Raw genomic sequence first — 15,632 nt, 5'->3', positions numbered from 1 at the left:
TCCCATCCACGTTATACACCCTATAAAAGTGGGAGATCATGAGGATTTCACTCTCTTTGACCATGGCCAGCATCTGGGGAGGACCCTGCCTGTTGTGCCTGCCATCCAAGGCCTGGTTCCAGGTTGTACATCCCTGAATCCAGTTCCGGTTTGCTTCTGGGTGCCTGTTCCAGGACTTCTGGGTGCCTGCCCTGCAGCCACTAGAGCAACTGGGCAGTGCTGCTCTACCCTGGGAAATTCAAGATTGGTTTTGTATATTTTGTATTATTTTCTCTATTTTATTAGTAGCATTAGTAAAGCATTTTTAACTTTTTCCATCTTGCAAATCTCTCTCCCTTTTCCTCCTATTCCCTTTCCTTAGTGGGGAGGGTGGGGGGCTAACAGAAAGCATCTGCCACAGTTTGTCGCCCTGCAGTAAATGGTGACACCAGTGAAAGGACAAGATAAAATGGACACAAACTGAAATACAAGAAATTCCATTCAAGCATAAGAAAAATCCTTTTCACTCCAAGGGTGGCCAAACACTGGAACAGTTTGACTGAGGATATTGTGATGTCTCTATCCTTGGAGATACTCAAAACCCAACTGGACCAAGCCCTGAGCAATCTGCTCTGCTCTACAATCTGATCTGCAATCTGCTCTGGGAAAGAGGGTTGGACTTAAATGATCTCTACAGATCTCTGCCAACCTTGACCTTTCAGTGACCCTGTGACATTGCAACCTCATAGCAAAGAGTCATTTTCCTCTCCATCTTGCATCTCCATCATGGCTATGCAATGACAGTTTGCAAAAGAACAAGGGAGAAGGGTCCAAGACAGGTATCTGGTAGATTAGGCAATTACCTAGAAGGTGGTTATGTATCTCATAGAGTAAATTGGTCTGTGGGACTGAGGTCTATGAAATGCTCCTACTTCTTGACAGCGAGGCAAGTGGTGACTGGGATGCTGAGTGCAGCGTGATAGGACGGGAGACCCAGGAAGAGTCCTGTGGGACCTGTTGATCATTCACCAAAGAAACTTAGAGCAGAAACTCCTTTCCTTTGTCTGGTGGAAGAAGAAAGGAGCTTCACTGAATCCATTTCCATCAAAAGAAAGTCTCAATGCCAAGCCTGAGAAGTGTCTCAAGCTTGGCTTTAAAGACTTCTCTGGGAAATAAAAAGAACCCTGGCTGTTGCGTGAAAACTATCCCTTCCAGCTCAGGACATTGTATGATTCTAAGATTTTTCAACCATCCTCAGTGGAGAAAATGGAGAACACTTGTCTGGCTTGGAGCAGGATTTGTGTAAGCTTGTCATAATGAGCGTATCTCTAACCCCTGTGCCTTAGTTTTGGTCCCTCTTTTGATCCTCCAGCTGAGAATCATGCTTCTCAGCTGACTGCAGGGTGCCTCTGCAGTTGTGTTCCTCTGTCTGCCAAGAGGTCATACACTCTGTCACAGAGGAAAAGTGACCCTGAGCAATCTGACCCAACTACTAAATTAGTCCTTCTTCGAATAGCTGACATAAAAAAATTCCTTCCAACCTACATTATTTTATGATCATGCGAAAAATATTCAGTCTCACTGAACAATCAAAGAATTGGTAAGAAACAGCAAATGGAAGCAGATAGAACAGACAAAGAAACAATAAGACAACGTGGTGGTCAGCACCATCACAGGTGGTTTTAGTTCATCAACCATCTATTTGATAATGGTTTTTGGGGTACATCTTCCAGCAAAAGGGAGGACAAAGTTTAAAGAAAAATAATGAGACAGCTTGGTGCTCTTCCAAGGGAGTTTTTTGACCTGCAGGAAGGTCAGCTTGAGGAAAAAGCCTTCCACACAACTTCTTGCTTGAAAATTTTACAAATAATAGGCAGAGTCTAGTGCTGAGTTGACCTGATGTGGAAGCTGGCCCTTTGGCAGTGAGTGGGAAACGTTTTATGTTGGATCCCACAGAAGGGTGAGTTGCCAGACAGACAGGAGGAGCTAGATGAGAGGATTGAAGTTATATCGGCTAGATGAATGACCTTTGCAAAAGCACTCTGCAGGAGTCCAAACAGATCAGAATGATGTTGGTCACTGTCGGGAAACAGAATGTTACAAGAAAAAAATGTTTAGCTGTGTGGATAGACAGGAAAAGCTATGCTTTGGAGCTGTTGTCTGGAAGAGAACTAGCTACATGAAAAAGAGAATCCAGAGAGATATCTAAGACTAAGGCATCAATCAAGCTGTCAGGCCTTGGAGACAGATGGGTATTGATATTGAAGAGAGAGTGATGGGTGCCAAGAGGAGTCTGGAGGACGGTGAAACCATCTTGACTGTTAGGTGTCTGCAGAAGATAAGATTTTAATTTGGATCAGGATTAATGGCTGCAGTAGAAATAAAACAGTGAGTCATGAGATAAATATTTATTGACACAACTACGTACAAAGAGAGGGAGTCTTTCATTGAATATGCTAATGATCAAGTCCAAGAAACAGAACTAGAAGATGGGCAGTCACGCTGGTGAAGAGAGCAGACTTCAAGCAGTCCATTGTAGATTGCGATAAAGCTTAATAAAGGGAATCTTAATTTTGAGCTTCTCCTAGGAAAGGAACTTTGAAATAAACCTTGACAAAGCAGTTTCAGCCAAGCACCAGGATAAGAGTATGCAATGGAGCCAAGCGAAGGAAGTCTCCAGTGTTCATTGCAGACTTCGGGGAGCTGAGAGGCAAAAAGGAAATTGAGAGAGGAATGGGATTACACATGGGTGTGTATCTAATGTATGATTACATTGAAAAGAGAAAGAAATAAAGGAAAGTGATAAGAAAGGGAAAGGATGAACATGAACACATGTGAGACCAAGCGAGATGAAACCAATGCAGATGTGGAAGAAGGCAAATGACAATTTCAGCTCTCAAAGCAATTAATTTATGGTGATGCATTTTTAATGTGCAGCCTTCTTCCTTGTATTCACCTTAACACTCAGTTGTACTCTTACTAAATTCAGAGAAAGGGACCACCATAGCTATGACATCCATTTTTGCTATGCCCATACAGATTTCCAGACCCAGATATTGCTGCCACGGACTTGTCTTTTGACTACAGTTCTATTTTCTCATCTTTATGCACATGCATATACAGAGTCACAGCAGGCTCTCACAATTTTTAGGCAAATTAGTATTTGTTTTGAGACTCGCAAATGTGTTTTTCCATGGTAAAAAGTACAGTATGGGTGTTAATCTAGCCAAATAAGTATTTAATTTTATAGAATCATAGAATAGTTTGGGTTGGAAGGGACCTTCAAAGCTCATCTAGTCCAACCCCACTGCAATGAGCAGGGACATCTTCAACTAGATCAGGTTGCTCAGAGCCCTGTCTAGCCCAGCCTTGAATGTTTCCAGGGATGGGGCATCTCCCACCTCTCTGGGCAACCTGTGCCAGTGTTTCACCACCCTCAGTGTAAAAGATTTCTTCCTCATGTCTGGCCTGAATCTTCTCCATTTTGGTTTAAAACCATTACCCCTTGTTCTCTTGCAACAGGCCCTGCTAAAAAGTACAACCTCATCTTCCTCATAGGCCCTGTAAGGCCACAATAAGGCCTCCCCAGAGCCTTCTCTTCTCCAGGCTGAACAACCCCAACTCTCTCAGCCTGTCCTCACGGCAGAGCTGTTCAAGCCCTCTTATCATTTCTGTGGCCTCCTCTGGCCCCTCTCCAACAGGTCCATGTCTTTCCTGTGCTGAGGGCTCCAGAGCTGGATGCAGGACTCCAGGTGGAGTCTCACCAGAGTGGAGTAGAGGGGCAGAATCACCTCCCTTGACCTGCTGGCCACGCTGCTTTGATCCAGCCCAATTTGAGAAGTCAGAAACAAATTATGATGACATTTTCTGACAAAGAAGACTTAATTAGTTTTGCTCCTTCAGCACAGCAAATCACTTCCCTGTGAGCATCTCATTCATCTGTTTGACCTAAACAATATTTGAGGATATATTTTATGATAAGGTGTTGGACTATAACAAGTGTCTTAAAAATTATCTCAGCAGGGTCAAATGTTGCAGGCGTTAAGTGAAACCTATTTCACACAGAATCACAGAATGTCAGGGATTGGAAGGGACCTCGAAAGATCATCCAGTTCAACCCCCCTGCCGGAGCAGTAACACCTAGATAAGGTTACACAGGAATGTGTCCACACGGGTTTTGAATGTCTCCAGAGAAGGGGACTCCACAACCTCCCTGGGCAGCCTGTTCCAGTGTTCTGTCACCCTTACTGAGAAGAAGTCTCTTCTCATATTTAAGTGGAACCTCTTGTGTTCCAGTTTGTACCCATTACCCCTTGTCCTGTCATTGGTTGTCACTGAGAAGAGCCTGGCTCCATCCTCATAACACTCACCCTTTATATATTTGTAAACATTAATGAGCTCACCCCTCAGTCTCCTCCAAGCTAAATAGACCCAGCTCCCTCAGCCTTTCCTCATAAGGGAGGTGCTCCACTCCCTTCATCAAATCTGTGGCTCTGCGCTGGACTCTCTCCAGCAGTTCCCTGTCCTTCTTGAACTGAGGAGCCCAGAAGTGGACACAGTATTTTTTTCTGTTTAAGTAATAAATCGCCATTTCCTCCTCTTTCCCGGCGCCCCGTGACGAACCACGGCCGCCACCGCCCTCGGGCGCCCCCGCGCGGCGTGGGGTGGGCTCCCCGCCTGGCCCCGCCTCCGTTGCCGCAGCCCCGCCTCCCAGCTGGGCCCGGCCGTTCCGCGCGGCGCCGTCGCGCCTTTCCCTGGCCCGCGCGGCGGGGGCGTCTCTGCCCGAGTGCGCTTGCGCCGCCCACGCTGTCGCGGAGGGGCTGACGGGGGTTGTTGTGGGGCGGCGGGGGAAGCACGTGAAGAGCGCAACGTCATCATAAACACTCGTAGCCAACATGGCGGCGCCTCCGAGCGGCAAGGTAACGGGGGCGGGTTGGGCCCGGGTCCTGCGCGGGCGGCGGTGGCTGCCGGCCTCTCCCCTCGGGGGCCCCGATGTGTCCGGCGCTGGGGTCGGTGGGAGCCGCGGGAAGAGGCCGGCGGGCCCTTACGTGGCCGTGCGGGGACTTTTTCTCCCTGCGGTGTGCGGGTGTGGGGTCTCCTCATAGGGCCGCGGGACCCGGGCCCACCTCTCCGGGTAGGGGCCGCGCTGTCCTCGGGCGGGCCTGGCGCTGGCAGGAGGCCGCGGGCCCTCTGCGCCGCCGTGCCCGGGAGGGGGTCGCGGCCGGCAGCTGGAACGCGGGCCCTGCCCGGGGCGGGTGCGGCGGCCACAGCGCAGCGCCTCCCGCCCGGCCCGGCCGCCTCCCGCGCCGCCCCTGCTCACCTCCGGGCTGCGCGGAAAGCCGGCCGCGGTGTACGAGGAGGCCGCTCTTTGCCGGAGGCAGACAGCCCCGGGCCCGGGGGTTGGTTTCCGCAGAGCAGGCTCGGAGCGTGAGCTGGAGGAACGAGACTCGTCCCGTCTACGTGGCCGCGTGTCCCTGAAGTGCCCGGAGACGTCAGTGAGATTTCTCCCGGCCTGGGTGCTGGTAGCGTGCGAGTACCTGCCCCGGGGTGTGTATAAAGCCCTGTCAGTCGGATAATTTGGTAATGTAAAGATTTTTACATGCCACCTATCCTTGCCGAGTGTAATTGAATGAAATAGAAGAGCTCTATGAGAATTCAAATGTCCTGGTTTGAGGTCACAGAAGAGAAGTCTTTGCCTCTCTCTACCCCCACCAACAGATCTGAATTGTGTCCATATGATTTTACTGTAGAACCATTCCTGTTCTGTCACTCTGTCCTCTAAAAGTGTTACTTTGCTATGCTGAGCTCCCGAGCACACGGATCCTTTAGAATTTAACATCTCAGTGCTTGACTGTATGTGGCCAGGGTTAGAGTGTGGTAGTCTTTGATTTCACTTTTCCAGCATATGGCAGCAAATGATTATTTCAACTCATGCTGATTTATGCGTAAGCAAACATATGCAATTAGCCATGTCTGTGCTTCTTAGAGGGTGCCGAGGAGTGTATTTAGCTAGCAGGAAAATTCAGTAGAGATCTTGCTTGTGTCAGTTGACTATATCCATTTCAACCAGAACTGGTGGAACAGGCAGTTTGTTCAGCTGGAGTTATTACAACTTAAAACTGAAGTTCTTTATTGTTGTTAGGTGCTATAAATGTGAAGGTAAGCATGCTGCCCTCCCAGCTGTTTCTAGCTATGTACATCCAGTTTTTATGTATACAGAGAAAAGTTACTCTTCTGGTTTTGTCCATCTTAAGCTCAGTATAGCAGTTCATTGGATGATGGTAAATATTTTCATTTTGTGCCTTTTTTTTTTTTCCCACACAGGTGTTTATCAGGATCTTCTTTGGCAAGTTTTTCCTGAAAGCAGCTGTATTATCAAAGTTTATATGAGAAGTTAAAGCTGTTGTAGATTTGTTGTTTGTAAATTTGCTATGTATTTGTTTTTCCTTTAAAAAGAAGCCTGTTTGCCTGACACTAGATCTTTAAGACATTGCAGATCTCTGTTTCAGTTATTCCATGTCCGCAATACTAATGCAACTTGTTAATACAGCTTCTAATTCAGTAACATTCTTTGCTGTGCCTCTTTTGATACAGAGAAAAGATGACAGTTGTGTTTTCTCAGACTTCACAAAGTGGCTGGGCTGTTTTGAAGTTTCAGTGCTCTGGGTAGGAGCAGTTCCATCCCATCCTCCTCTAGATCTCACCACCTGTGTGTTGCACTTCTGCTTGCTTGGATACTGTACTCATATGATCTCTCAGTGATTTGATTTAGCAAGCTGAAGTAATACATAAACCTGTGTGTGCTTATTTTTGGTTGAGTTGGTTTTCTGTTGGTCCAGAGAGCACATTGGGTCACAAGTTGTTCCTTTGGGTGGCAGCAAGATTTTAGACAGGCTCACAAGCTGCTGAAACTTCAGGTGGAATAACCACAGTGTAAGTTGGTACAGACCCAACATTCTCACTTAAAGCATTTTGCACTTTGGTGTGTTTCCAAGCTATGAGTGTCTTAAATTAATTACACTTTTCCTTCTGCCTGTGCAGTGTTGTAATGAAGTGTTTGAGTTGGTAGATTTCTGAAGGAGTAGTAGGCATTAGTTTGTAAAGGGCTTCAGGCTCATTTGGCAGATCTTATCACATAAAAGTAATGTATTTAAATGTGCATGTTGTTTTCTGCAAAATACTACACCAAATAATTCCCACAGAATGCACATAGTAATCTATTAAGCAGATGGGGTAGCCTGCATTATTTCAGCTTTCATTTAATCTTGTTTCAGCAAACCATATAAGGTTGTGGTTTCTGTTATATTTTACCCTGTTTGCCTTCCCCTTCTCTATCACACTTTTTAAAAATTTCCCAGACATCATTAATATCAGTGGATTCACAACTCCACTATTTCATATTGTCTTTGGTGTATGCCCAAGACATGAATAGGATATAAATTATGAATTTGGTTACCTCATGTAACTGTATGTAGTACTTTGCTTGGTTTTTTGTCCCTTTTTTTTTTCTTTCCCTGCTGTTTCATGTCTCAGAAGGTTTTACTCAATGTTTTTCTCTGTATGGTTAACTTAGTTCTGGAAAACTTAAGTTAATGCTGTTGAGTTCTGGAGTCATGACTCATTCTTTATTAATGACCATCTCTACTAGAACAGTGTGAGCTTCAGTTTTTTGCCCTTCCTCAGAGTTGCCAGTTTTTTCCACGAGTAACTTGGCAGTAAGGTCTTTTGTTTTCAGTGCGATTGACTTTGTGCGTGAAAGCAGGTATGTTTTCTCACTTTTTGTTGCTTGGCAAGTAGTAGTTTGCTTTCCTTATTTCGGAGAACCACTTCTGAACTCACCCTTATAACAGAAAACTGTGTTAGAAAATGAAGTAAAAAGTTGTGTATGGGGAGAAGCTCAACTTCAATTTTAGTTCGTTGTTGCACAGGTTATTATTACAGCTGATCTAAAGACAGTAACAATTTTTGGTTTATGCTCTTGGAGTTCAGAATGTCGCGAGCACATGGGCTGTTAGATCTTTCTCAAATTACCAATTGGCACATGCGCTGTCAGAGAAGTTATTTTTCACTTGCTTGTGCCCTTGCTCTTGAAGTTAAAGCTTCAGAGCTTTAGCTGTCCAAATGTCTGAGCTTCAGTTCTAAGCCCAGATGTTTGGCCAGTTCAGCAACTAGAAGCATTTGAGTAGCACAGTAGCTACTGCTAAACAATGTTGTAAATGCTGTAGTGTTGTGGGGTGGGGTGTGTGTTTGCTGTTATTTAGTAGCCAGCAAGAGAAGAAATTTAAAACATGGTCTGTTAAAATTAGCTTTGCATCTTTCAGGTAGTTTGTTGGCACAGATATAGAGGATTTTTCAGATGTGTATGTATTCTGTGGTGCAGGCAGTGTCCTGCTGCACTTTCTACTAGTTAAATTAGGTGGGAACAGAGACTCCGATACTATGCATTGTTATGCCATTTTATTAAGCACTTGATTTAGAGTCTTCATTATAACTTTTTCAGCCTTTATAATTTACTATATACAGAATCATAATTTTTTGTGAACATATTGTACTTTATAGGTTTTCTTTGTGAACAGAAGCCTTTACCTACCTTTGCCTCTTTTGAACTTAGTTGAGGTTTCATTGTGCTCGAATGTAAAGCAGTTCACTGATAATTCTGAAATTTCTGTATATTTTTTCTGTTCTCTATACATTAAGGATTTCTCTTGCAGAGGTGTTCACAGTAGAAACTGTGTTACCACCTCAAACTCTTACTCTCAGTACCCTCAATAGACTTGTATTTTCACTGATAACACACTGTTCTTGCGTAAGTAGCAGAAGTACTTTGTGGTTCAAGAAATCTTCAGTAGACCTAAGGTAGAACTTGAAAACCTTACTGCTTTCAAGCAGGAAACATTTCTTATGATATGTGGTTTTTGATGTTGCAAGCATTCTCATTCTTGTCACAACATGAACAATATGGGATCTCCCTTGCTGGCATCCTGCTTTGAAACTTCATGTTTGTGAGACTTTTACTCTTTTAAGACTAGCAGGGCATGAAATTGCACTGTTTTAAGAAAAAGGTTGAGCCATAGGTTCAGCAAATAAAACTTATATAAGGGTATGCCTTTATATTTTTACTAAAATTCAGATGCCATGAGTTGTAGGATATTGTCTGTGGAGCAGAAGATCACATTAGTCAAGTCGTTTTAGCTGCTTTTTCGTTTTAGTGCTCTGCTTTGCAGAGCACTCAGATATGGTGGTACCTGGTCATTGAACACAGACTACTGATGTAACAGGTATTTTGATGTGCCCAGTGACAGTTTAGCAGTGGATGTGTGAATAAGCTCTGGAGAAACCTCAGCTATTCAAAAGAGTAAGGTAGAAATTAAAGCAGCATCATGCAGATTTTTTAAATTGAGTTATATTTCTTCTAATTTAAAGCACAGCTCTAAACTACGATACTTTCTGTTGAGCATGTAAGGTCTCTCAGAACAACCATTACCTAAATGGAATTTATTTTGTTGGTCTATAGTTGTTTCCTGACTGTTCTGCTTTTGTTCTGCTTACCTTCTGTGAGGATCTGAAAACAAGATGCTGTACAGCTGCTCTACCTGTTGTTAATGTTTACAGACAGACCCAGTTCTCCTTAATTTGTAATCCGTGGAGTATTCCAGCTTTCTTACTTGGTCCCTTTCTTTTGAGCATGCCGATGAATCCACAGTGAGGTCTTTTACCTCATTTTCTAATATGAGGCAAAAATTAAGTAACTGCTATTGAAAAGTTGTTAAAATCAGGCTTTGCACAGTGCCATAATTACTTAATGACCCCAGAGCAGTGGCTAATTCACTGTGTAAGTGCTGCGTCTGTCATGAGAAGCTGGATGGTATCTTGGCAGATGATGCTGGCTGCAAGCTGTGCTCTCTGGCAGGAGAGCGAGTTGGGTAAGAACACAGAGAGAGAGTATGAAGTGTCTAAAAGATGGGGCTAGCTAACTAGCTGAGAGAGTTGCAGTGCTTCTCCATTCTCTTACATAGCCTGTGTTTGGCAGGTGGTTAGTGTGTGACAGAGATAAGAGCAAGAGTATAAGGTATGAATGATCAGTGCATATGACATCAGCTAGTACTTAATTGCCCAGCACAGGCGGGGTGGAAAATATGTGGGCGAGGAGTGCAGGACCACCTCATTCCGCGATAGTGCCGGGTCCTAGCTGACCGTTTTGTTGCCTGTTCCTCATTGTCTTTGGGTGCAGTGTTGTCATCTTTCACGAGCTGGTAGCACAGGACAATAAATTGTGATTGTTGATGTGGTATGCTGATGGCCTTCTACTCATATGTGTCCTTGGCAATAAAAATGTACAAATATTACCTGTCAACTGCTCATTATAAGCAGGATAATAAACTGGAGATATGAATTGTTCATACTGTGTCCTTATAGTATTAAGAGTGATACCGTTTATTTATCAGAAAATGTTAGTGGGACAACAGTGGGACTTCAGGACATTATTTTCTGTGGAACATGGAATATAAATACTTGAACAATTTTCCAGAATCCTAACTAGAATATGCCATGACATGTAAATGGAGCCTACATCCTGCTCTCTTTTTTCTTCTTATTTTTCTTTTTTTTTTTTTTTTTTTTTTTAAATAGTGGTTCCCTGTTTTTACAGACCCTCTGTGAGTATATGAGATGGAATAGCTGCGGTCTCTGTGCAGCACAGTGTTTTTAATGACTGATGAGAATGAATTGTGAATTTGCCTTTGACTTCTGTAGTGCCTATGGAAAAACAACCCCAACAGGTCATTTAGAAACTTTTGCATCAATTTTTAGCTTTTGGCAGGATTCTGAATCAACTAGGCAACAGATCTAGTTTTCATTCTATACAACTGGAAAAAGAAATGTGGTGTAAGTCATGCTTGCAGACTACAAGCATGGACTTGCTTGACAAGCAGGAAAGACCTATGAGCATAAGCCTCTCAGGTACATGTTATTTCAAACTTGAAATTTTGAAATGACTAAACATTAATACTTAAATCATACAAACATATTTTTTTCCCCTACTTTCTCCATCATTTCTTTATAGAAAAAAAATTGTCAACTGAGTGCTTTTACAGTGATAAGTTTCCTTAGGTAGTCATGCTTGTGATTTGAAGCATTTGAGAAACTTAAGGATACTGTAGATGGATAAATCTGGAAACTGATTTGCATAGAACTAGCTTTAAGCTAGTAAGTCATCTGAAAACCTTTGAGTAATTCTCATATATGTACATCTACAAGGCAGAATGAAAATTTGTTTGAAATTAAGTAATTTTCAAAGTTGTTTACCTCCTGTCACATTACATCTTCATTTGCTTTGGTTATGTTGGTGTGTGCCTTTGGCACACTTTTCTATTCTTTTTTTCCTTTGTGTTTTCGTTATGGGACCATCAGGGTCTGGTTTTCATGTGCATAATAATGTTTAAACCTGAACATGTGCCTCAGTGGAGAGTTCAGCAGATATAGGTATAAAAGAAAATAGAACTACCATTATTTAAAACTGTAGTTAGGCCTTTCATGGCTGGACAGCTTTTTTGGCCTCAAGCATCTAAGCAACATAGGCTGCTTTTCTTCCTTGGGGTTCTGTTTCCATGACCAGTCAGTTGACTGTGCAGAGCTACTCTCCAGACTTCTGAGCATTTTCTTGCTTGTTGAAGGACGGGGCAGGGAGCTGGAAGTTATGAAGAACAAGGCAGAATTTTTCAATTGCATGACAGCTGTGGCAGTGTGTACAAGCCTCTCTCATCTGACTGTCACATATTCTACCTCTGAAGTGGAACTTTTGCCATTAACCCTGAGTGTAGGTTTGGACCATTATTTAATCTAAGGCTGCAATTTTTTTTTTTTTTCTGTGAAGTTCATATTTTGTACACTAGACTGTCCATTTGTAACATAAATTAAGGTTATAATTTCAATGTGCTTAAATGGTAAGTGGGAGGGAAAGGCAGACTGTGTAATAAAGACTTTTAATCTCTTAAAAGCTGTGTAGTATTTCCGTATGAACCCCTGCTGCTGATTTAAAAATACTAGGTATTGAATGCATTTTTAGTTATTTACTTGCAAAGGAATAATAGTTGCAGTATTGCTTAGAGTAAATTTAAGAAGTTTAATTTTCTATTGTTTCACCCCTAAGAAGGTAGAAGTGTTCACTTCAGCTTATACAGACGAGTCAAAATGATAATGAGTACCACAAGCAGAGAGAAACAATTGTAAAATTGTGTTTATTTCATTACCTGCATTGTTACAGGTTCTATACGAGCAAGAAGGAGTTTTTATTCATTCATCCTGTGGAAAAAATGATGACCAGGACAGCTTAATATCGGGAATACTACGTGTCATAGAAAAGGTACTTGCATAATGCAGTTATGGAAACTTTGGGTTTTTTTTGGTGAAGTGTGTAATGTGTTTGGCTAATCTTATATGTCTTTAAGGATAGGATTTCATAAATGAACAAACATCACATAATGTTCGATGTAGTCTGCATCATTTTTATATATATATATATATATGTAAGTTGTACCATAATTATAGCATTATTAAATAGGAGTATGTACTTTGTTGTGTAGTACTGAATTTTGTTATGATTCTTTGTGTTGTAGGAAAATGAAGTAATAGTAGACTGGAGACCGCTGGATGATACTTTGGATACGTCTAATATCCTCTGTGCTGGAAAGGTATGTTAGTTATCAGTGTTCTTCATGCTGTTTCTCCGGAGATTTTATTTTTTAAGTTATGTGTAGATGATCTCATAATTGGAAGCAAAATCTATTTATGTGATTGTCATGGGTATTAATAGCTACATGTAGGAATCATATTTGTGGACTGCAGCCCAGTTCACATTATTGGGATACATGTGTAGGTGTCTGTATTTAGTTTTTACTTAGTTCATATATAAAATAGAAGGGGACTATCTGTATGAACAGTGAAGACCAAATGAGTTTATCACAGTCATTGGTCCCCTTGCATATACTATGTTGTAGTCTGGTGATTCACTCTCTATAATTAGACTCAAAACAGAGAGGTACTGTTCTAATGCAAAATAAAAATAGAACTCTGTGGAGGTTCCAAGATCCAGTGATATATGGTATTTAAGCAGTATTAAGAGGATGTGAGTAAAGAAGAAGGATTTCATTTTTACATTGAAATAAAAAGTTTATTATGTTGATAGAATCTGCAAAAGAGGCTAGGATCTTTTAGTACCGTGTTAAAGTTATTAAGTGAAACCTCTTTTCTTAGTCTCAGTCATAACTCCAAGTTGAACTGTACCATGGTTCTTAGGATTTTAATCCTACAGATTCTTTTGATCTGTGAAAATGAAGATACTTATTCTTCTTGTTGAATCTGAGAAACTAGATCAATTTTCATGCCTTGTGTTTTTTTTATAGTAACTTTTTTTTTCCCCCCTCAGGATTCTAGTTCTGTTGTGGAGTGGACTCAAACCCCTAAAGAAAAATGTTCCCGAGGAGCAGACCGTCCAAGCAGTTATGAAGCAGAATGGGACATGGTCACCACAGTCTCTTTTAAAAAGAAACCTCATTCAAATGGAGGTACTTAAAAATAAGTGTGGTGGGTTTTTCTTGTTTTGTTTTTGTTATGGTAACTTGTAACTGAAGAATTGCCTGTTATATACGGTGAAATCGAATTTATTAGGAATTTAAAAGCTGGGAGTCGTTTGTGGTAAGAGGTGAATCTCTGTCAAAAAAAAATTAACAATGGAGTAGCTCTCTGCCTCCAATCTATTTTTCTTTAAATTGCTAGAGAATTGTATTGAAAATAAATGTTGTCTAACTCCTTGCTGTGATGATCATAGATGATGCAGCAGTTTAATCTGCATTGGGCTCTTGCATTCTTTCAAGCAAATGGAATTTGAACTAGGTGTCATGTTAGAAAGAAAATGAAAAAATAAGTGGTTTACTACTGAAATGCTTTTCCATACTGCAACAGCAGGGGGAGATGAAATGTACAGTTATGTGTAACATAGCTCTTTTTTCTATGGTCTGTTTTACTTTGGCAAAATACTTTTCTAGCTATGTCATTTTTGGTACAGTCTCTCAGTAGATATGTTGTTTAAAAAAAAGAAAAAGTGGGGGGAAAAAGGACAGTGATTCTCAAGTAATCTCTTTTCTCCAATTCTCCCATAGTATTTTTCTTTATAATTCTTGTTTTCTGTGTATTATTTCTCAGGCTGTAACTGAGGACCATTGTACTTGTTTCACCAAATCAGTCATGGTTTTAAATGTTGTCTATATCGTGTATGAGTGCAGGGTTTGGACTTAAGGTTATGAATGTTTTTGGACAACGCACAGTCCCTGCTCCTAGAATACTGTGTTTGAGAGGAGATTTTAGTACTAGCACAATATAAAGCTAAAACCAGCATCTTTGGGAGGCACAGGATGGTTTATTACATTACTGGTTTGTATTGATTCTTCATCCAATCAATCCAAGTCAGCAGCACTCACTGACACTCAGTGAGCAGTGAGTGCTGCTGACTTGGATTATGCTCTTTGCCATTTATGTATTTCCAGTTGCTGTAATTTGATGGGGGCAGGCCAGGGGATGTGCCAGATTCCCTCTGGCAATTTTGTGTCCTCTGGTGGGGTGAAATTTGAATGTATACAGTTTTGTGCAGAGTGTATACATACTTGCACAGTATGTGAGAGAGGCTGCATGGAGAGATTTTCAAATTCTTCTCCCTTTGGTAGCAGTCTTACAACATCTGGCTAATACTGTATGCAATATATAGCATATAGTATTGTAATGTATATCATGTTTAGTTTGAGTAAGTAGTAATACCTGATTGGAGATAGTTGTGGGATTAGTCTTGCTGCTGGAATTTGATACAGCAGTTGTACATTTAACTGCTGGATCACTTTTGTAAACTGTAGGCACAGCTTTAGGGGAGCAGTCTAATGGACTTCGTCATTATTTTAGAAGTCTGCAGAAGACAAGGAAACACAAAGAGAAATCCAGGAATAGCAATTACAGTAGTTGTGGTACGCATTTGATTATCAGAACCATTGCTGAGTTTCGTGGTTTGGATTTGTTTTTTAGGAACGGCGATAGATATGATGCATTTGTAATTGCTAACAGTAGAAGTCAAACTAAAATCATGTGGTAATTTTGTTTTTAAGATGCTACAACTCATGCAAATGGAGAAAGCAAGTGGTCGTTCCTGTTCAGTTTGACAGATCTGAAATCAATCAAACAAAACAAAGAAGGCATGGGATGGTCATATTTGGTGTTCTGCCTGAAGGATGATGTGAAGCTTCCAGCTCTTCACTTTCATCATGGAGATAGCAAGCTATTGATTAAATGCCTTGAAAAGCATGTTGTGCTGAATGAGTAAGTATCAGACAACTCTTAGTTCTGGTTTAAAATATGGATTATTGGTGTATGTTCTTAATTCTGTAATTAATTTCAAATTAGTGCTTTCTAATGTATTTTCTCTTCCCTTTTTTATTAGTAGAATCAATTTTCCAGGTGACTGAAACGGTAATTTCACATACACATTTGGAATGTAGGCTGAAATTTTAAAGTTTTTGGCTGAATTTATTAACTAGTTTAGAATCTGTTGAAGTGTTACTAGCTCCATAATACCACAGTAGCTCCCTCTAGTGAATACAGAAGCTTCTTGTGAA

The 15,632-nt window shown here is 41.4% G+C and overlaps 1 protein-coding gene across 1 annotated transcript in view; it reads left to right on the top strand.

The window, feature by feature from the left end:
• The first annotated feature begins 4,818 nt into the window (after positions 1 to 4,818).
• Positions 4,819 to 15,632, top strand: part of TBC1D15 (TBC1 domain family member 15) — a 36,465-nt gene continuing 25,651 nt past the window's right edge. Inside the window, exons 1-5 of the mRNA XM_082073903.1 lie at positions 4,819 to 4,898; positions 12,242 to 12,340; positions 12,594 to 12,668; positions 13,403 to 13,541; positions 15,126 to 15,336. Of these exons, the coding sequence (XP_081930029.1) occupies positions 4,875 to 4,898; positions 12,242 to 12,340; positions 12,594 to 12,668; positions 13,403 to 13,541; positions 15,126 to 15,336 (548 nt within the window). The 5' untranslated portion in view covers positions 4,819 to 4,874. The remainder of the gene's footprint in view (positions 4,899 to 12,241; positions 12,341 to 12,593; positions 12,669 to 13,402; positions 13,542 to 15,125; positions 15,337 to 15,632) is intronic.

Source organism: Streptopelia decaocto (assembly GCF_964273445.1).
Source record: "Streptopelia decaocto genome assembly, chromosome: 1".
Taxonomy (NCBI): Eukaryota; Metazoa; Chordata; class Aves; order Columbiformes; family Columbidae; genus Streptopelia; species Streptopelia decaocto.
The sequence above is the reverse complement of the archived record's forward strand: the minus strand, read 5'-3'. Positions and strand labels throughout refer to the sequence as shown.